General features: G+C 58.4%; 8 protein-coding genes across 8 annotated transcripts; 4 read left to right on the top strand and 4 right to left on the bottom strand.

The window, feature by feature from the left end:
• Window positions 1-224: 224 nt before the first annotated feature.
• Window positions 225-4760, top strand: PSEUBRA_005054 (DNA-directed RNA polymerase, phage-type; the record flags this gene model as incomplete). The annotated part of the gene is made up of 1 exon (XM_016438518.2): window positions 225-4760. One exon carries the CDS (start codon window positions 225-227, stop codon window positions 4758-4760), a length of 4536 nt encoding a protein of 1511 aa, XP_016290988.2.
• A 112-nt stretch (window positions 4761-4872) lies between these two features.
• Window positions 4873-6231, bottom strand: PSEUBRA_005053 (Taurine catabolism dioxygenase TauD/TfdA; the record flags this gene model as incomplete). Its single annotated transcript, XM_016438486.1, has 1 exon — window positions 4873-6231. One exon carries the CDS (start codon window positions 6229-6231, stop codon window positions 4873-4875), a length of 1359 nt encoding a protein of 452 aa, XP_016290987.1.
• A 1412-nt stretch (window positions 6232-7643) lies between these two features.
• Window positions 7644-8985, top strand: PSEUBRA_005052 (Glyceraldehyde 3-phosphate dehydrogenase, catalytic domain protein; the record flags this gene model as incomplete). The annotated part of the gene is made up of 2 exons (XM_016438524.1): window positions 7644-7672; window positions 8001-8985. The coding sequence occupies 2 exons, from the start codon at window positions 7644-7646 to the stop codon at window positions 8983-8985; spliced, it is 1014 nt and encodes a 337-aa protein (XP_016290986.1).
• A 1679-nt stretch (window positions 8986-10664) lies between these two features.
• PSEUBRA_005051 (Major facilitator superfamily) lies at window positions 10665-12593 on the top strand (the record flags this gene model as incomplete). The annotated part of the gene is made up of 1 exon (XM_016438513.1): window positions 10665-12593. One exon carries the CDS (start codon window positions 10665-10667, stop codon window positions 12591-12593), a length of 1929 nt encoding a protein of 642 aa, XP_016290985.1.
• Window positions 12594-12936: 343 nt separating this feature from the next.
• On the bottom strand, window positions 12937-14841 carry PSEUBRA_005050 (Lipase, class 3; the record flags this gene model as incomplete). The annotated part of the gene is made up of 3 exons (XM_016438489.1): window positions 12937-14210; window positions 14282-14361; window positions 14489-14841. The coding sequence occupies 3 exons, from the start codon at window positions 14839-14841 to the stop codon at window positions 12937-12939; spliced, it is 1707 nt and encodes a 568-aa protein (XP_016290984.1).
• Window positions 14842-16413: 1572 nt separating this feature from the next.
• PSEUBRA_005049 (DNA-directed RNA polymerase, insert domain protein) lies at window positions 16414-17613 on the top strand (the record flags this gene model as incomplete). Its single annotated transcript, XM_016438515.1, has 1 exon — window positions 16414-17613. One exon carries the CDS (start codon window positions 16414-16416, stop codon window positions 17611-17613), a length of 1200 nt encoding a protein of 399 aa, XP_016290983.1.
• Window positions 17614-17773: 160 nt separating this feature from the next.
• PSEUBRA_005048 (Endoplasmic reticulum vesicle transporter, C-terminal) lies at window positions 17774-19018 on the bottom strand (the record flags this gene model as incomplete). Its single annotated transcript, XM_016438502.1, has 1 exon — window positions 17774-19018. The coding sequence occupies one exon, from the start codon at window positions 19016-19018 to the stop codon at window positions 17774-17776; it is 1245 nt and encodes a 414-aa protein (XP_016290982.1).
• A 390-nt stretch (window positions 19019-19408) lies between these two features.
• Window positions 19409-20332, bottom strand: PSEUBRA_005047 (Ngg1p interacting factor 3, NIF3; the record flags this gene model as incomplete). Its single annotated transcript, XM_016438505.1, has 1 exon — window positions 19409-20332. One exon carries the CDS (start codon window positions 20330-20332, stop codon window positions 19409-19411), a length of 924 nt encoding a protein of 307 aa, XP_016290981.1.
• Between the last annotated feature and the right edge of the window lie 203 nt (window positions 20333-20535).

Genomic DNA, 20535 nt, shown 5'->3' with positions numbered 1-20535 from the left:
ACCCCTCGGATCACCCACGCGCTCTTCGCAACCATCACATTCCATCGGACAAGGCGGACGGACATCACCGACGATACATGCGCAGCAACACATCGGCAGAGTTTCGTATTTGACTCACTCCTCGGCTCGCCCGAGCAGCATAGGTCCTGTAGACTGCGCCACCTCGGACACCGTCCCGACATCGATCGCTGCCATCCCAGTAGAGTCTCGGATTATCCGTCACCATGCTTGCAAAGCAAATATCGCTCGTTCGAGGATCGTCGTTGGCATCCGCTGCTGCCTCGACGTCAGCCTCAACATCAAGATGGTCGCCAACACCTTCCACACTGGCAGCTTCGTCTGCACTTCTTCGGAGGCCAAGAGCCATTGCAAGCCATCACTTCAGCACAAAAGGCCCTAGCAGTCAGGCGAGTCCAGCTGCAGAGCCACATCGAGATCATCACGAGCAGGACCCATCAATACCGTCGCAGCAGCAACATGACCCATCCACCAGTGGCTCTTCAGCACCATCGTCGTCATCAGCATCTTCATCAACATCAGCCTCTTCATCAGCATCAGCATCCTCACAACGTAGCGACCGTCGCGGTAGATTCATGCCCTATGCTTTCGCTACAGGCTCGCCACTCACGCGTCTCCCCACCCCATTACCCCCCGACGTCGCCGAGCGCTCCTACATCCTTCGCAGACAAGTGGGTCCCAAGAGCAAGACCGGAACGCCCATCCCCGCTTTGTCCCCAGGCATGCTCGATCCAGCCATGAACAGCCTCTCCTTTGGCGACCTCTCCGGCCTCACCATGAGCAGCACAGACGAGACCTTCTACCCAGCAACCAAAGCCATCGAGTACCTCGGCATCCTCAAAGCTTGTCTCGGCACCGGTCTCACCAGTCGTGCGCACAAGGTCTTCTCCGATTTGCGCGGTCAGGCTGCCGCTCGCTCGCGTGAGCTATGGGAGCTTCGAAAGCGTCTCGCTCAGGGCATCGTCGACCAGAACGATTGGCATCAAAACCTGGGCGAGCTCGGCGAATACCGCTCCCCTGTTCAGATCTGGACCTACAACTCGATGCTTCAAGCCTATTTCCGCAAGGCGTATCAGGCAGAGTCACTGGACGGTACCGCCGAATGGCTCGACCGTGCATGGCAGCTCTGGCGCGACATGGAGACCTCGTCATCCACCACACAGGGCGATCAGCCGCCCTCGCCAGACCCCAAACCCAACCCAGCCACCTTCGCCACCATGGCTCGCGGCATCGTAGCCTTGCAGCGCTCCGGCAGATACCCTTCCTCGGCGCCTGCTCTGGATGACCTCGTCCTTTCCATCAAGCGCGCCGACTACGGCCTCGACAGCATCCTCACCTCGTCTGCCTTCAACCCCGAATCGGCGCAAGATCTCGATGTCAACGGTCCACTCGGATCGAAGAGCATCGACCAGTCCCGCGAAGGCGAAGTTGATGCCCAGTCCGTACTCCGCAGTCTCACCGACGTCGCCAGCCAGATGGGTGAGAGCGGCATCCTCAAGGAGCTCGAGACAGCACAGAGCATTCTCGACGGTCGCCGGGTCCTCTCGGAAGCACAGTCGAACAACGCAGCGTCCCTCGAAGACCCGCTTGCCGACATTCCCGAATTGCTGCCCGTCAGGACCACCTCGAAAGTGACCCGTCTCGGTCAGGACCCAGAGAACAAAGCCGGTGAGATGCCCTTCAATCTTGCCTCTTTGAAGGAGAACCTCTCCATTGTTCAGGAAGCTCGTCGCAACATCACCGACCCGTACGAGCGTCAAAAGTGGCTCGAGCACAGTGCGCTCGAAGCAGCCAGAAAACGTCTCGAGCACTCTGCCGAAAAGCTCGAGGAGCTTGGTCTGCAGACCACCGGCGCACTCCAGTCCAAGCCTCTGCAAAGGTGGATGTGGGAATGGTACAACAAGTTGCAGACCGTTCTCGAGGAGGACTTGGCTCGTCTCGACCGCGATGCCAACAGCAGCACGTCAGACACCAGGGGCATCATGTCCATGGAACAGCAGATTCTCCCCTTCCTCCGACTGCTGCCGCCATCCAAGCTCGCACTCATCACCATCCTCGAGCTCATGCGAATGAGCGGAAATGGCGGCGTCTCGGATGGCATGAAGACCACCCGTGCTCTGCTCGCGGTCGGACGTGCTCTCGAGACCGAGTACCACTCCGACGTCGTGCGCAGGAACCCAAAGATCTTCTCTAATGCCCACACCGCGCAGACCGTACTTCGAAGCCGCGGTCTAATCGATCTGGCCGCTCGTCGCGAGATCAAGGCTTGGCAGAAGCAACAGGAGGACGAAGGGATCCTCACCTCGATCCCCAAATGGACGCAGGCGGTTCGAGCCCGTGTCGGAAGCTACCTCGTGCAGCACCTCATGCACGTTGCCACCGTCAACCGCAAGGCTACCGATCGTGACGGCATTTTGTGGGAGGAGGACCAGCCCGCCTTCTACTCGACCTACCAGTACCTCGGAGGCAAGAAGTTGGGCGTCATCAAGCTCAACGAGGTGATCGCCAAGCGACTCGACAAGGACTCGATCCAGGAGACATTGCATCCCCGCCACCTTCCCATGCTCGTACCACCCAAGCCATGGACCTCGCACGACTCTGGCGGATATTACTCGGTGCGCCAGAGCGCCATGCGATTCAAAGACAGCGCCGAGCAGGGCTCCTACTTGCGGGCAGCTTCTGACAACGGCGACCTCGACACGGTACTCGCCGCTCTGGATGTCCTGGGAACGACATCATGGAAGATCAATAAACCGATCTTCGACGTCATGGTCGAGGTCTGGAACTCGGGCAAGGACATTGCAGACATGCCTCCCGTCGAGATGGAAGCAGCGGAACCGCAGAAGCCCGACAACTACGAGCACGACATCAAGGCTCGTTCCGTCTACCTGCAGCGACTCAAGCAGTGGAACCAGCAGCGCGCCTCGAACCACTCGCAGCGTTGCGACGTCAACTACAAGCTCGAGATCGCCCGTGCTTACGTCGGCGAGCGCTTCTACTTCCCGCACAACATGGACTTCCGCGGACGCGCCTACCCGATGCCACCGCACCTCAATCACATTGGCAATGACCTTTGCCGTGGTCTACTGATGTTCGCTGACAGCAAGCCGCTGGGCAAGGCTGGTCTGCGCTGGTTGAGGATCCACATCTCCAACGTGTTCGGTTACGACAAGGCCAGCTTTGCCGAGCGAGAGCAGTTCGCCATCGACCACGAGGCCGACATCCGCGACAGCGTGGAGCGACCGCTTGACGGCAACCGATGGTGGCTAAAAGCCGACGACCCATGGCAGTGCTTGGCCTCGTGCATGGAGCTCAAGGCAGCTCTCGAGCATCCCGAGGGACCGGAAGCGTACGAGTCGTCCCTTCCCGTCCACCAGGACGGCACCTGCAACGGTCTCCAGCACTACGCCGCGCTCGGTGGTGACCTGGCCGGTGCCAAGCAGGTCAACCTGTCTCGCGGTGAGCGACCCGCCGACGTCTACTCCGGTGTCGCCGACCTCGTCATCAAGGTGCTCGACGAGGAGGCGACCAAGGGCGATCGTCTCGCTCAAGTGCTCCAGGGCAAGGTGACGCGCAAGGTGGTCAAGCAGACGGTCATGACGACCGTCTACGGTGTCACGTTCATCGGCGCCAAGAACCAAGTCATGCGTCAGCTCGCCGACCGAGGCGATGTCCCCGCCGAGGACCTCTTCGCAGCCGCCAGCTACCTGGCCAAGATCATCATGTCGTGCATCGGCAACCTGTTCTCCGGCGCGCAGAAGATCCAGGACTGGCTCTCCTTCTCCGCCAAGGTGATCGCCAAGTCGATCCCGGCTCAGCGACTCGAGGAGGCCACACGACCGTACCAGCCCACAGACGCGAGTCTTCGTCGCGCCGACGCGCGCGGCTACTCGCGCGACACGGCCAAAGCCGACCGCATCGTCAAGGAGCAGATGACCTCCGTTATCTGGACCACTGCGCTCGGTCTGCCCGTCGTCCAGCCCTACCGCAAGTCCAAGAAGAAGCAGGTCTCGACCGCCCTTCAGACGGTGTTCATCCACGACCCGCTGTCCAATTCGGAAGTCTCCCCTGCCAAACAGGCGTCGGCGTTCCCGCCCAACTTCATCCACTCGCTCGATGCGACGCACATGATCCTCACGGCGCTCGAGTGCCACGCGGCCGGACTGACGTTCGCCTCGGTGCACGATTCGTACTGGACGCACGCGGCGGATATCGATACGATGAGCGACATGATTCGCGAGACATTTGTTCGATTGCATAGCCAGGACATTTTGACGAGGTTGCGAGAGGAGTTCATGCAGCGGTACGAGGGGTATAAGGTGCCGGTGGTGAGTTTGAAGCGGCAGAACAGGAAGCGGGGCGGCAAGGCGGCCAAGGGTGAGGAAGAGGATGAAAGGGATGCTGCGGCGCCGTCGGATGCGGTGCTCGCCGTGCCCGAGGACCAGCTGGCCAAGCTCAACGGTCAGGAGGGCGATGTGGTGCTCGCCAAAGCTGGCACGTCGTCCGATGCCGACAGCGCTGACGGCGAGGAGGTCACCGAGGATGACGTCGCAGAAGAGCAAGACGAGGCGGAAGCACCAAAGAAAAAGCTGGGTCGCAGGAGCAAGAAGGACAAGGACGCAGAGTGGGAGACCAAGTTCAAGGCCAAGTTTGTCGATCTGGCCGACATCCTGCCCGCCATCCCGGCCAAAGGCTCGTTCGACGTCAACGAGATCAAGGGCTCGCTGTACTTCTTCTCCTAGAGGCCACACCCATCGCAAACCACATAGACCGGATTTCTCACGTTGTAATTCTACATCACTCGAAAGCATGAAGCAGCACGCTGAGAATGTGACATTGAACGACTGTGAGAGCTCAAGTTCGGACGGGCGCGTGCTTTGCGAGGTACGAAGGCTGATCCCAAAGACTGGCCACGAGCTTCCTCGGTCCCGTCCACGGTGTCCTTGCATGCTGAACAGCGAGATTGTCAATCACCAGCACATCTCCCAACTCCCACTCGACATGAGCCTGGAGCTTCTCGGTCCAGCGCAGCGCCTCCTCCATCTCGTCCAGCGGGATCGGCTCGTCCTCCGCCCCACTCTCATCCTCCAGTGGCAGTGGGAACGACGGTGGGGGGAAGAAATCCTTTTTGACCTCCGAGTAGTGTGGGGGCTGCAAACACCCATGCTCCTTAGAATACGAGTATCGGTTGCCGACATTGTTGAAGTAGGCAGGCTTACCCAGCGTTGGATGGATGCGAATGCCGGGAACACGCTGAAAGACGTTGATGGATCCATCGGGGAGCCAGGTCCATGAGAAACCTCGTTCGTGCCACGCACCCAGCTTGCCGCCTTGCTGTCCATCATCGGGACTGCCCCACCCACCTTCGCGCGCCAGATCGAGGATGTGTTCTTCCACCAACGCCCGCTTTTGCTCCTCGCTCAAGCTGTCCAGATCCACCTTCTCGTCGGGTGTCGGTCCGAACGAGTCGGCGTTATACAAACTATTACCCTGAACACTATCCTTGACCTTGGCGACGGGGTGGTGGATGACAAACGTCAAACCGCGCCTTTGGATCTTCTCCACATACGTCGGCACGGTCGCCTTCAGCCGGTCGTACAGCGCGATGCTGTTCACGATCGGCGTCTGACCCCCGGTGTCGGGTGGGGAGAGGCAGCAGAAGGCAATGACCGAGGGATAGTGTGTCGAGAGACCGTACTCGTTGTGCGAGCCAATGGATTGATGCGGTGGGCCCTCGTTGGCGGTGGCTACATTGGGCGCCATCGCGTGCCGGATGACCATGAGGCCTTTATCCACGTGATACTGCCAGGTGTTGGGGGAAGACGCGTTGCCAGCGAGGGCATGCATGAAGCGGCTAAAGTCGTCGGCGGTGCGGATGGGAAGGGACTTGAAGTGGACTGCGCCGCCATGGGCGTCCATCAGCTGCTGCAGCGGGGAGAGCGTGTAGCTGGAGGAGGGCGTGGGAGCCAGCGGCTTGACGGCTTCGACCAGCTGCGAGGTGGTCAGGTCGGAGGCGTGGGTTGGCTTAAGGATGAGCGGGAACGTGACCTCGGGCTCGTTGGGGTTGCTCTCGGTCAGCTTGAGTCGACGTTGGTAGGGGTGCGAGGCTTCGACAAAGGCGGTGTCTCCTGCAGCCTCCACAGCCGACGACGAGGCGACTTGCTTCGCGGTCGGCACCAGAGTGGAATCGTTGGTCACAGCGACGGGTGCCATCGCGTCGATCTCAGCTTGTTGACGGAGGCACGTTGTCGTTCAGCAGGAAGAGCCGTCCGAGGGTCAAGTTTATAAGTTCGCCAAGAGGACAAGGTCCCACCTGCTCGAGCTCATGATCCGATTTAGCCGACCGTCGACAGCTGACTCTTCGACAGCTGATTGACCCGCCGTTGCAAGGAACCGGCCAAAAGTGTGGGGTATATGGCGGCAATGCAATAATTGACCTGTGCTGAGCACGCCATATCCGAGTCTTCGGGTGAACCTCCAGGCACGAGCGGGACCAGGAACAAGCGGGCTGCCAAGAAGCTGATCGCTATCTAAAAGGGTTATATGCTAAATCGGCGATTTTTGATCGGTGTTGTTAGACCGTTAAGGCAAGTCGGCCTGAGTAAGGGGAAAGCGACTGGAAAGCAAAGCCGCTTCCTTCCGCATACGAGTCGCAATGGTCTCCGCAGTCTTCCGAGTGTTTCGTTCGAATTGGTCATGGCGATGAGCGAGCTGCAGGGTTCAGACGGTGTGCATGAACCATCTAGTCTACACAGGGTGCAAAGGACGGCTAGGAGTTGCTCACTTGCCGCTACTGCCGGCGTCGATCGCTGCGAAGGGCCATGGGCAAGATCCGTGAAATGCGCTTGACCCGGTCTCGGAAAGATCCTTTCACGAAACCGCATCCGCAAGCCTCCGCCCCCGCAGAGCGCCCCACTGCCGCTCCCACTTTCACCCGCCATTCGGTGCCACGGCAGGCAGCGAGCGAGAGAAGCCGGTCACTCGTGTGTGGAGAAGACGGACTTGTACAGCACAGTGATGCGGTATTGCTGCCAGTCAGCAAAGTTGTATTGGCAATCCGTCGATCCTGCCTGTTCCGTCCGTTGACGTCTGTCGATCTTTGTCTAGCGTCCTCCTCGCTCACTCGGCCGGCGACGAGAAGTCGAGTCAGCAGCTGCGGCCCGCTCAACAGATCAGATCTGCAAAGTCACTGATAGCAAGAAAAAGTCTGACCGAGGAAACAGCGAGATCAACGCAGTGATAAGGGAGAGCAACGAAAAAAAGTGAGCAAGACTCCACATCTTGAGATGCGTGCGCAGATGAATACAAATGCCAAATACATCAGCCCGATTCGGAATTCAAAACGGATAGAGCCGTCCAGTTGGACGCTCAGACCAAGAGGGCTCGATTTTCCAAGGGCTTCCTTCGCTGCAAAGCTTCTGAGCAGCACCACGGAGCAAATCGATTATTCACGGGCCAGCTGACTGCACCGCAAAGGGTGTTGAGCTCAACGCATGGATCGCTGCCTCCTGCGCTGCACTTCTTTAGCGAGTGGATCAAAACCTCTCTCGTCACCATCGTCTTCTTCCTTCCGCTCCACCATCGAATCTTCTCCTTTCGTATCCAACCCCAAAACACTAATCACAATGTCCCAGGTCAACATCGGTATCAACGGGTAAGCATCTCCATTCGCTCTCTTGCCTCGACGTCGCCGTCTCCCCATCGTGGTCGGTGGCGATCACCATCACGGCTGCCATTCACGCATCCGTCGAGAGGTCTGCTCGGTGGGGTCGTATGGTGGTCTGCGGCGTACCCACGGCTGTTTGCTCGATTGATGGCGCTCGACGGGTCGTCATCGTCACCGGTGATGGCGACGACCAAATAGCGTCTTCCGTGGCGACTGCGACGATGTGACAGACGCAGCAGGCATTGGTCATTCTACTCGATGATCAAGGAATCGGCACTGACTCTTTTCGCTTCTCTGCGCTTTCTCCTCTCGACAGTTTCGGCCGTATCGGTCGTATCGTCTTCCGTAACTCGGTCGAGCACAAGACGGCCAACGTCATTGCCATCAACGACCCCTTCATCGACCTCGAGTACATGGTCTACATGCTCAAGTACGACTCCACCCACGGCACCTTCAAGGGCGACGTTTCCACCAAGAACGGCAAGCTCATCGTCAACGGCAAGGAGATCCAGGTCTTCGCCGAGAAGGACCCCTCCAACATTCCCTGGGGCCAGGCTGGCGCTCACTACGTCGTCGAGTCCACCGGTGTCTTCACCACCATCGACAAGGCCTCCGCCCACATCAAGGGTGGTGCCAAGAAGGTCGTCATCTCGGCTCCCTCGGCTGACGCTCCCATGTACGTCTGCGGTGTCAACCTCGACTCGTACGACCCCAGCGCTCAGGTCGTCTCCAACGCCTCGTGCACCACCAACTGCCTGGCTCCCCTCGCCAAGGTCATCCACGACAAGTTCGGCATCGTCGAGGGTCTCATGACCACCGTCCACGCTACCACTGCCACCCAGAAGACCGTCGACGGTCCCTCCGGCAAGGACTGGCGTGGTGGCCGTGCCGCTTCGGCCAACATCATCCCCTCGTCCACCGGTGCCGCCAAGGCTGTCGGCAAGGTCATCCCTTCGCTCAACGGCAAGCTCACCGGTATGGCCTTCCGTGTCCCCACCACCAATGTTTCCGTCGTTGACCTGACTGCCCGCCTCGAGAAGGGCGCCAGCTACGACGAGATCAAGGCCGAGATCAAGCGCGCTTCCGAGAACGAGCTCAAGGGTGTCCTTGGCTACACCGAGGACGCCGTCGTCTCGCAGGACTTTGTCGGCGACTCGCACTCGTCCATCTTCGACGCCGCCGCCGGTATCTCGCTCAACAACAACTTTGTCAAGCTCGTCTCGTGGTACGACAACGAGTGGGGCTACTCGAACCGATGCCTCGACCTGCTCGTCTTCATGGCCCAGAAGGATGGCGCGTAAGTAAGTAAGAGTATGAGCTATACAGCCTGCTTCTTCGCCCCGATCCTTCCTTGCTGCCTACGCTTCGCGAACGGACTTTGATCCGCTTTGTGTCTGTTTGTCATGCAATACAAAACGTCGTTTGACATGTGACTGACACCCGGTGTGTCTTTGTTTGATTCTGTGGTGCAGAGGAGCTTCTTCAAGGCTTTGAGATGGCGACAGGCAAGTGAGGCGGTCGAAAGCGATCCTACGCTGTCTCGAACTCGATCCTCTGTCAATGACATCGTTGTCTGCTCGACTTCATCCAAGTCTGTGAGCGCGCGCGTGTGCGATGAAGTGTGTGCTGGCAAGAGCCCGCCTGGTGCAGACACGCTGTGAGACTTTTCACCGTGAGCTGTTGGTGTGAGCAGCGGCTAGCTCAGCCCGCTTCTTTCCTCTGGCGTTGTCACTCAGCGAAAAATATTATGAAGAATTGGGGCCTGAAATGTGGGGCTTAAAAGTAGATCGGCTTGCGGTCACGATGAGCTCCTGTTGCGTACGACCACACGAGTACTGGCTGGTAGAGACTGCCTATCGTTGGTCCACTGTCTTCGCCTACAGTGGTTCCACTTTGCTCAGTGGGGCCGCGTCCTCGTAAGAAATCGCCATAAAAGGAAGGTCATCCTCCAGTGCATCTCTCAGATTCCTGGCTGCGAAGCCGGGAATGTGCTCACTAAACATTGAAGAAGGCTGGACAGGAAAAGCTGACTGCGCGCACATAGCATTGCCAAGACCAACCACGGTCTCAGCGAGGGCGCCCCCCTTGTTATCCGTGGGCATTCCGTGGATCACAGTGAGATGGTCGACCCGGCGTTCCGGTTCTCCGCTCGTCAGCCCGCCGCTTTAACCCCGGGCGCACGCATCCACAGCTGAGCGTGACTGGCAAGGCGTCATCTCCCTCACGTGGAATCAGTCAAAAGATTGAGCTTATCCAATCGAGGCAGGAATGAGAATTGACCGACGCTGCTGCCTTGGCGCATGATCGATTCTGGCAAGGCAATGACGTTGTGCGCGGCTGAGCGACGGAAATGCAAAATGCCGCGCGGTTTCCGGTCGTGCTCTGCAGCTGTCAAAAACAGCCGCACGCAGGCTTACCACACCACAACCAAACTGCCCTCACGTCAAGGAGAGCGAGAAATTTCTAGTGACGTAGCGCTGGCTGGATCTTGAGCACGCTTCTGGCGAGCACGATATACTCGACCCTTTGCCTAGGGTCTCTTCATGTACTGCCGCACCGCGGGATCTGCGTCCCGGGGGCTCCTCTGTTTGACATGCGCACATTCCGCTTACCCTCGCTCGCTGCGCCTGAGAAGATGAAAAGTGTCCTATTCTCCGATGTCGATGCACACAAAATCTCGCCGCGGTCTTCCCGGACCCCGTCATTCAATGTCCCATCTCTCGCGCAGTGCATTCGCTCCACTGCGTTGTGCGCATCTTGCATGTATGACAGATCTGTCATCCGCTACGGAAGTGTCTGTTTGCGATCTGCGTAAGCGAAGCGTTCTTTTTGGTCGCTCCTGCTTTTCGATGACGGGTCTGCCTTCGATGAGTTTGAACGTGTATAAAGGAGCCATGCCTTTGGAAACCAATCCCATTGTTCACCATCCACCCTCCAACCTCCCATCGGCCCATCCAGCAAGCGAACACCTGCGCCAATCATGCTGGTCGACTACGGTAATGACCACGGCAACGCGCCCAACCTGCACCATCAGCCGAACCCCAACGAGCCCGCCCACCGACCCAAGCCGCACCATGCTCGACCCTACCCTCTCCCCTGGTACCAGGACACTCTCTGGGGTGGAATGATCAACAAGCTCTCCAAGGGCAAAGTTCTTCCCTTCCCCGAAGAGCGAGCGGACTTTGTTCCGCCCGAAGAGTATCTGCCTGGGTACAAGAGCAAGCACGCTTCGACCAACAGGACGGGGTCGCACGATTCGAGGCTCTCTGGCTCGTCCACTTCGCCCGGCTCCGAGACGACCCACGTGGGCAGCCAGACGCCCAAGACGCCCAAGACAGGCAACTCCTCCTCCGCTGAGGATGGCGACAAGTCGAACCGAGAAACGCCCCCGGACAACATGGAGGACGACACCGATCCGTACCTGATCGACTGGAACGGCCCCTCCGACCCGGACAACCCGCAGAACTGGTCCAATCCACGCAAGAATTTTGTCACGGCGCTCCTGTGTCTGCTCACCTTCTCGGTCTACATGGGCTCGGCAATCTACACGCCCGGTGTCGAGCTGCTGGCCAACTACTTTGGGGTTGGCGTCGTCCCCGCTACGCTTGGATTGTCGCTCTTTGTGGCAGGATATGGGCTTGGTCCGATGGTGGGTTTGAGCAGTATTTCGGAGATCCCTGCTATCGGACGGAGCATGCCATACTTGGTGACGCTGTTCCTGTTCGTGGTGTTGCAAATCCCGACCGCGTTGGCGACCAACATTGCAGGGTTTATGATCCTGCGTTTCCTCGCGGGTCTGTTCGGCTCTCCACCGCTGGCAACGGGCGGTGCGAGCATTGGTGATCTGTACGGCGCACGAAACCGACCTCTTGCGCTCGGCGTATGGGGTCTCTCTGCAGTTTGCGGTCCCGTTCTCGGTCCTCTGATCGGTGGATTTGCAGCGCAGAGCTTCGGCGCAGAGGGCTGGAGGTGGACCATCTGGCCCTTGCTCATGCTCTCCGGCTTCACCCTCATCATCCTCATCGTCACCCTGCCCGAAACATCGTCCAGCAACATCCTCTACCGTCGCGCCCAGAGACTGCGCAAACACACGGGCAACCCACACCTCCGCTCCAAGGGCGAGATCTTTTCCGCCACGCTCACGGGCAAGGAGTTGGCGCTGATGACTTTCGTCCGTCCCTTCCTGCTGTCTTTCACCGAGCCCATCGTGCTGGGTATCAACTTCCACATCGGTCTCGTGTACGGTATCCTCTATCTCTGGCTAGAGGCCTTCCCGATCGTGTTCGTCCAGACCTACGGCTTCAACTACGGCGAACTCGGTCTGGCCTTTATGGGCATCTTTGTGGGTGCGATCATCACCTACTTCTTCTTCGTCCTCTGGCACCGTTATTCGTACGGCCCGACGTTTGATCGTCAGAACGGCAAGGTGGCACCGGAGAAATGGCTCGAGCCGGCCATCGTGGGTGCGTGGGCCATCCCGCTGTGCATGTTCGGTTTCGGCTGGACAGCTAATGCGAGCATCCACTGGATCGTCCCCATCATCCTCTCCAGCTTCTTCAGCGTGGGAACCTTCCTGCTGTTCCAGTCGGGGTTGGCGTATCTGGGCGATTGCTACCCGGAATACATCGCCAGTGTCTACGCGGGTAACGACTTTTTCAGAGCAAGCATCGGCGCTGCTCTCCCACTGGTCGCAAGGGCCATGTTCAACAACCTCCAGGCAAACGGGCCCGCGGCATTCCCCGTCGCTTGGGGAAGCACCCTCATCGGCTGCATCTCAGTCGTCATGGGCCCCATCCCCCTGTTGCTCTGGAAGTACGGCCCCTGGCTCAGGTCCAAGTCCAAGTACGCGATCGACCCCACCGCCGGCGGCGACAGCAAGACGGACGAGAAGCAAAACAGCTCGGCTTAGATCTCATGCACGCTTGGTTTCCCCCCTTCGCTTTTGTACACAGCCTAGATTAATAATGACATCGCGTATCAATGTTCCTCGCTGATGAAACCCTGGCGTGTGTGCTTTGTCCTCGCGAGCTCGTGTCGAGAGGGTAGTCAGGCAGCGAGTCTCACGACGGCAAATTGAGCAAGCTCTCCTTCAGACCGATGGCCACGTCTCTCACGGATCAGCGCGACAACAGACTGTCGACTCAGTTTCGAGACAACAACGATCAATTGCAAAAGACAACAATGCGAGACAGACAGGGACGGGGATTCAAAGACGTGCACGACTGAGCATGACTCGTCGAACGAGCCCTGGATCAATGCCAGCGAGCGTATTCGATCTCGCTCTCGGCATGCACCTTGGTGAGGCGGTCCCAGTACGACGAGGGGAGGTGGGCGACAAAGCGATGTACCAGCGGGATGCGCTCCAGCAGCCAAAAGTAGGGCGGCAGCATCACCTCGGGTCCTGCGCCTCCGTGCGGAAGGTGCGTGATGATGTTGACGGGCGTCTGCGTCGGGAGCAGAGTGCCCGGACCCGTGTAGACCCTGTGGACATTGTTGCCGAGCTGGACCTCCTGACCGACGTGGGCAAAGTGAAGCTGGCTCGTGGGGCTGATGTGCTTCAGAGCGCTATTGTCGCCGGCATCCGGAAGCATGGTCGCAACAGCATCGCGACGGTTGGTGACGCGCCAGAGTGCTTGAGGGTGATCGAGGTCCCTGTCGTGACAGGCCTGGTTGAAAGCCGACACGCAGTCAGGGTCACCGATGATGGGAGTGCCGAAGCAGTAAGCGTCGCGAACAAAGACCTGGTTGCCGCCGTCTTCCGTCTGGCCAAAGTCCTTGGGGGAAGCAATGGCACGAGAATAGAACACGCAGGCGAGCGCAGCTCCGAGACTGTGTCCCGTGACGAACAGGTTGACATGGTCGCTGTACGAAGTGGCTCGGATCTGCTTGGCAATGTCGTTGATGGCAGTGCGGATCTCGGTGTACGGGAAGGCACCGGTGGCATGGTTGAGCTGCTGCGGGAAGAGCTGATTGTAGAAGCCAGCGTGCACCTTGGTGTAGCCGGGCAGCCAGGCACGACCGTCCGTGTAGTCAAATGTGAGGTCGACGGCCCACTCCTTGAACTCGACCGGGTTGGTGCCCTTGAAGGCGAGGATAATGAAGTTGAAGTCTGGGTTCCAGAAGGCACCGCAGAGAGGCGAGGTGTTGGTGCCAAGCTCAGAGACGCTCGCATAGTGAAGACCCCACTCGTTGGCGACCTGGTTGATCTTGCGGTCGGCAATGTCGAGCTTTTTGCGAAGGTCTCTGCCGGCGTCGGTGAGGTCGTCACGACCGCACATAAATTGTTTCCTGGCTTTCTTCGAGTAGTGAGCAGAGCAGGCAGCTTTGTGGTATTCACCGACGTCACGCTCGTAGACGAGTGCAGAGAGCATCATGAGGAGCTTCGAGACCTCGAGGTCAAAGTTGCGCTCCTCGGCCGTCGAAGGCTGGGCGAATGTGCCCGTGGGATCCGACATGACAGTGAAGGCCGCATCGCGGATTTGCTTGTTCTGCGGATTGGCGCCGAACTCGAAGATGAGAGGGTATGCTGCGAGGGGCAAGGTTTCGATCGTAAGCCTCCGGCTATGAGAAAGAAGGCTGCAGGCACACCAGACTTACCCAGGTTGCCGAGGCCGATGTTCTTTCGAATCGAGATCGGCTTCCAGATGGACTGAACATAGGGCAGACGCCAAATCGCGCTGTCGGATGAGGAAGCGAGAAGTGGTAGCAAGTGGAAGGGTGTCATCTATCAAGACCCGTGGGGAAGGCGCGAGGAACCGCGATGCGGGTAGCGCCTCATCATTTAATGATCTGATCCGCACTCACCTTCCAATGAGGCCACCGAGGAGAACAAATGTGCTCAGGAATGCAAAAGTGAAGGCGGTCGCAAAGCCGATTGGGTCCAGCACGAGCTGAGGCAGGCTGGTGAGCGTATACCACCACGTTCGAGGAAACCAGACAAAGAGGTAGTAGAAGAGGTCGGAGACGGTGGCAGAAAACCAGCCAAGGATGCCGGTGCCGCTCTCGGAGACGTGAGCAACTTCGTTGACCTGCTTCTTTCGAAGCTTCTCGCAAAGCTCGTTGTGCTTGTCGGCGTGACCGGGCCCGATGAGGGGCTGCGAGTCGGTCACAGCACGCTTGCGGACGTCGGTCGAAGGTGGAGACACGTTAGGCGCCATCGCGACGGAATGGGTCGAGAGATGGCGGATGCTAGTCTTTTGTGATGGCGGAAACGTCGAAGGAGGCGGGATCCGTGTGACTCCCTTTTGTAGCTGAGCAGACCGCTTGATCGATTGCGAGGCCAGTCACAATCACAGAGAGTCGATGGCGCAGCGACTGAGCTGAAGGCGGTCGATGTGACAAAGAGGAAGAGAGAACAGAACGGCCCGAGGCTGGGTCAACCTGTAGTGAGGCTTCCTCGGAAGACTTCCACTCACAAGATGGTTGTGACTGAAGTGAGGTAGGTTGACTGGCGGAAGGCCCGGTGGTTAGCCAGAATGCTAAAGCGGCCGGCCCGTCTTGCGGCTGCTCAGCTCGAGGGTAGTCCCAGCTCGCCGGCGTCGGATGACCCGACAGATGGTGGTGAGCGCCGGCAAGTCAAGCGCCACAACTGTCGGTACAGCGTGAGAACAGCAGACTTGCAGGATGGCAGTGGCTTCGTGGTAGGCGATAGCCAAGAAGACCGAAGGCGTGAACGGGTGAGCATCCAAGAACGACCCGAGTGAAAGGGTCCCGTGGGAAGAAGCGCCTTCGCTCGGCTAACACATTCGAGCGGAGTTCTGGCGGCAATTCTTCTCGAGCGTGTCTTCCCAGGCCGACCTGTCAAAGGGCTTCGTCAGCGGCAGGGCATGTGAACGACAGGCACCGTCGAAGCCATTGTGGTTGAGCGACACACTGCGGCCTCAGCAACTCTTCCTCTTGGCCATTCGCACGATCCCGCCTCCCTTGACAGCCTGCAATGCTGTAGAAGTGAGCTGCGCTTCTCGAAACCTTAATTTCATTTCAACGCACAGACAGGCGCAAGGGTCCGTTGACAGGCAAACGCGGGCCCGACCATGCAGCTTCGCTCGAGCCTCGTCCTTCTTCATTAAGCCATGTTCTTGGGCGTTCTGCGATCCATCGTGGACAGTCGTCTTCTGCAGGCCGTGCTTTCACGAGCATCTTGGCCTCAGCAGCGCCTCTCAAGCTCAATCCTGGCTTTGCAAGCTCAGTCATCGACGGCTTGACCAGCCGGACGTGCGCGAAAGGATGGTTTCGACGCCTATCGACACTTTTGGTCGAGCCTCGATTTCGCCTTCTAGGCATTCCTGAAAGTCAATCGAGCACAATCAACCTTGAATCGAGATGTGGCTTCAAGAGCCTAACCTTGCAGGCAGTCAAAGCCCAGAGGCAGCGGCGACAAAAATCAAACGAGTGTTAGACTTGAGCAACTCCTGCCACGAACAAATTCGCCAACCCAAGGAAGTCGGGCATGCAAAGCTGGAAGAAAAGAGTTTTGCGCTGCTTGCTACCGAAATTTTTTCGATTTGGCTGCAACACCAAAGCGTCGAAGTGGAGTCGCAGCGACCTCATCCTTCCCGACCTGATCGTCCACCATCCCCACTCTTAGTTCCTATCACTCCTGTCCGCACTCGATCCTCGACACTGTCATCATCCTCCTGAGAGAAGATCGCCGACTCGATAACAACACCCAATACCAGTATCGGCCCCCACCGCACAAATCCCAAAGCCCTAGCCGGCCCTCTTACACAATGCCACCGAAAGGCTCGAAAAGGTCGTCCAAAGCGGCAGCTGCCGAGCAGCCAATGGACATCGACGAGCCATCTAGCTCGCAGCCACAGGCTAGCGGCAGCATCTCCAATGATCCGGTCGCTGCCAGCATCATCTCCGACTCGCAGACCTCAGCAGCCGTAGACAAGCGCCGTCTCGTCGAGATCCTACCAGAACGTGTCGGTTCCGTCGCCAACACCGATTTTCCTCTCCACCACCCAGGCGAGAACAACGCTTTCTCGCTCGCATCTGCCAACGATAAGCTGAAAGTCATCGTGACGCGCCTATCGGATGCGTCGTGCGAGTTCGACCTCATCGGTGTCGATGCGTCCATTGCGAATGCCGTGCGCCGAGTGCTAATGGCCGAAGTACCGACGGTGGCCATCGAGCACGTGTACATCTGGAACAACACATCCATCATCCAGGACGAGGTGCTTTCGCATCGATTGGGGCTGGTGCCACTGGCGATCAACCCGGACAAGGTGCTCATGCGCATGCCTGGCGACGACGCGGATGACAGCAACACCGTCGTCTTCCACCTCAAAGCCAAGTGCGAGCGCAACAGGTCAGCTGCTCGAGGCGAGACCGACCCGGACAAGCTGTACATCGGCCACAATGTCTACTCGGAGCAGCTGCAGTGGGATGCCAAGGGAGGTCAGGACGAAGATTTTGCTGATTCCCCACCTCGCCCCGTCCACGACAAGATCCTCATCGCCAAGCTCCGTCCCGGCCAAGAGCTCGATCTGGAGCTGCACTGCGAAAAGGGTATCGGCAAGGACCACGCCAAATTCTCTCCCGTTGCAACAGCGACCTACCGCCTGCTCCCCCACATCCAGCTCCTCCAACCCATACCCACCGAGAACATCGACAAATTCGTCGCCTGCTTCCCACCCGGCGTCATCGGCGTCGAGGGCTCAGGCTCGGAACGCAAAGCCTTCGTCAAAGACGCACGCAAAGACACCATCTCAAGAGAGGTGTTTAGGCACGAGGAGTTTGAGGACAAGGTCAAGCTCGGCCGCGTCAGGGATCACTTTTTGTTCGATCTCGAGAGTACAGGCATCATCAAGCCCGAGAGGCTTTTGCCCGAGGCGATCAAGACGTTGCGCAGCAAGATCGCGACGTTGAGGAAGAGCTTGGATCACTTGGAGACGAGGGGGCTGGACACGTCCATGGCGGCTTAGTGCGAGAGATTTGCAATGTACGCTCCTGTCGTAAGAAGCGTGCCTGTGTGGCTTCTCTCATTGAACGCGTGACTGAGAGGAACCTGGCAGCTCAGACTCGGAGCACATCCGACGCACGGTGACAGATTGAACGACAATGAGTATTGAAGCAATGACCTTCTCAAAAGGCTCTCCCCTCCTCTGACAAGATCCTCTGCTGCACGCTGTCCACTTTCCTATGTCCGCTTCTCCCCATCCCGCCACCGAATCCGGCCCACTTATCCTTCAGCTTGTCCACCGCATCGTTCGCCTTGACCCAGCTGTTGCTCTTCTCCAGTCCCGGTCTTGAATACCCGTAGCTGGCGGCGTACGATTCGGGGCTATCCCTCTCGCCCCCCGCCCTGGTCGCCAGCAACGCCATCCGGTTCGTCACCCTGAACGCGTACCCTACACAAACCCATACACCACCCAACACCCCCGCCAATCGCACCAGGAACTGCACCAGCCCCGTCGACCGTTCTCGGATGGTCATCTGCAGCGGCTCGATGTCGTACTTGATAAAGATGCCCGGCACGCCTTTTCCGTGTTCGATCTGTCTCGTATAATCTGTAACGCTGTACTGGTGCGTGTGCAACTTCCTCCCCCTTGCGTCTATGAACAGAGTCGGTACAGCGGAGACGAAGTATTGGAAGACCGTAAAGTGCTTATCCGTCGTTTCGACGGACGAATCCAACGGTTGGGAGATCTCTGGGAAGTAAGGACCGAAGGAGAACTCGTGGATGACGTGACTGAGGTTCATGAGTTTGTGATCGGTGTGTTCGAAGCTGAGATATCCGTGGCCGAGGGTGGTGAGGTGCAGGTTGCCAGTCACTCTCTTGACCTCCATGCTGCCGTAGACGCGGCAGGCGGGACCGTCTGGGACGATATGCGCCGTCTTGGCGAATGCGATCTGACGAGAGAACTTGCGGTTCTTAGGCTTCTTTCTGTACAAAGGCTTTTTGCGTGCTTGATTGATGGTCTTTTGCACCGAAACCTCCCGAACAGGGATCGCATCGAGTCGGTTCGAATGTCCAATGTCAAACGTCGTCCCATCCTTGGTGAACTCCGAGTCGGAAACGTGCAATCGGTCCCCAACAGCATCGCGAACATCGATGGTCAGGTAGTGGCACTTCATGGCGACCGTCATGTCCAGGTTGATCTGCATCGACGATTGAAGCTGATCATCGACACGGAACGAGTAGGCGCGCTCGCCGTAGAGGTACGACGAGAGCTCGGTCCATAGCAGCGCCAGAAGCGTGACGGTCGAGATGATGGTAAGGAGACCACCGCGAGACGAGCGCTGCGTGTAGATGGATTGTGTCTTGGGAAACGCATCGAACTGGCGGATCTTGGGCAGCCTGTCGAGCGAGTCCAGGAGGTCGGCCATCTTCGGTGATCACTGTATCGACCTGCTCCGCCGTTACAGTGCCAGGATGCGGTTTCGGATAAGGTGATATGCGCGCCGACGAAGAGGCTGCCCGGATCTGCCTAGAGCGTGGTGCTGTGACGGAGCGTACTTGGTGAAGCTGGTGACAGCTTGCAAAGGAGATGAGCTGCACGGACGCAGCTTGCAACTTGAGTTCAGATCTTCTCGGCGTGATTTGAGCGTGGCGCGAGTCCAAGCCTAATTTTGGCCCAAACCGCCAGCTTGCGGGGGCCGCTTCCCCTCTCAGACTTCCACGCGTTACAATCGGGGCCCATCTTCACCGGATCGGGGCTTCTTCGCGGGCAACATGTACATCGCTAGTGATTGTCTCTATTGCTTCAGGCCGATGATCTAGAGCACCGTCAATGGGTCTCTGTCTGTCTTGGAGACGGAGACGGAATACCGACTTGGCAGTTCTCTGCGAAGCCAGTGCTGCAGGACGTCTCGCAGGTACTTCCTTTCCGTGTTGGTGTGATTGGTCACAATGACGGATGCGCCTGCCGCCTTGTACGCTAGAATCTCGTGATGCGACAGCTCCCCGGTGAGATACAGATCCGCCTTGACACCGGAAAAGACGCTGGACCCGGAGCCGGCACAGACAGCGATGCTGGAGATGGGCTTGTCGGACGCCTTGCAGCCTTGCACGTGCGGAAGATCGAGGTTTTGCTTGACTCTCCTTACGATCTCGTCAAAAGGTTGCGGCGCCTCGAGCTCGATGAACCTTCCCATTCCTGCAGCCTCAAAGCCTTTGGGCGTGTTCTTGGAGTTGCTGAGGGCAGGGAAGACGTTGGCACGGAATTCGTCGAGAGCTTCGGGCGATTCGAGCTCCGCAAAAGCATCCTTGGACGAGACCACCTTGCCAAGCCAGTCATTGATGCCTCCAGGTGTCGCGTCTAGACTTGTGTGAGGGCAGTAGATGCTGACGCCTGCTGCAGCGAGCCGCAACAAGCTCGTCTGCTGTGGATCCGCAAAGGTGAGGGACTTGAGCCCTCGGAAAATGATGGGATGGTAGACGAGTGCGACCTTGACATTGTCGGCAGACGACAGGATCTCGTCGCATACGTCTGTGGTCAAATCGATGGCGAGCATGACCCCCTGCTTCTCGTCGGATTCTGCCGCCTGTGTCGCGGGCGGCGCCTGTAGCAGGATGCCGACATTGTCGAACGAGGTGTCGGCGAGCGAGAGCGGTGCAATACGGCGCATGGCTTCCATGATGCTGGTCAAGATCGGATTCTGCTTGACCGAGCCAGTGATCTGCCAGTTGGGTTGCGACATGACTCCTCGACGAGCGATGTAGCGCGGGCTTGATGATCCTATCCTTGCGATCGGAGCGGTTGTGTGAGATGCAGCACCGAGATGGACCAATCTAGCCCGAGAATAGCTGCAAGTCGTTGTTCGCAAAGCTCCAAAGGGGCATATGAGGCTCATCAACGCTGCTTGGTGAGTTGAAAGCTGTTTGAGAAGAAGCCACAACCTTG

This window comes from Kalmanozyma brasiliensis (genome assembly GCF_000497045.1).
Source record: "Kalmanozyma brasiliensis GHG001 unplaced genomic scaffold PSEUBRA_SCAF4, whole genome shotgun sequence".
Lineage (NCBI taxonomy): Eukaryota > Fungi > Basidiomycota > Ustilaginomycetes > Ustilaginales > Kalmanozyma > Kalmanozyma brasiliensis.
This window is presented reverse-complemented; position numbering and strand designations above follow the sequence as displayed.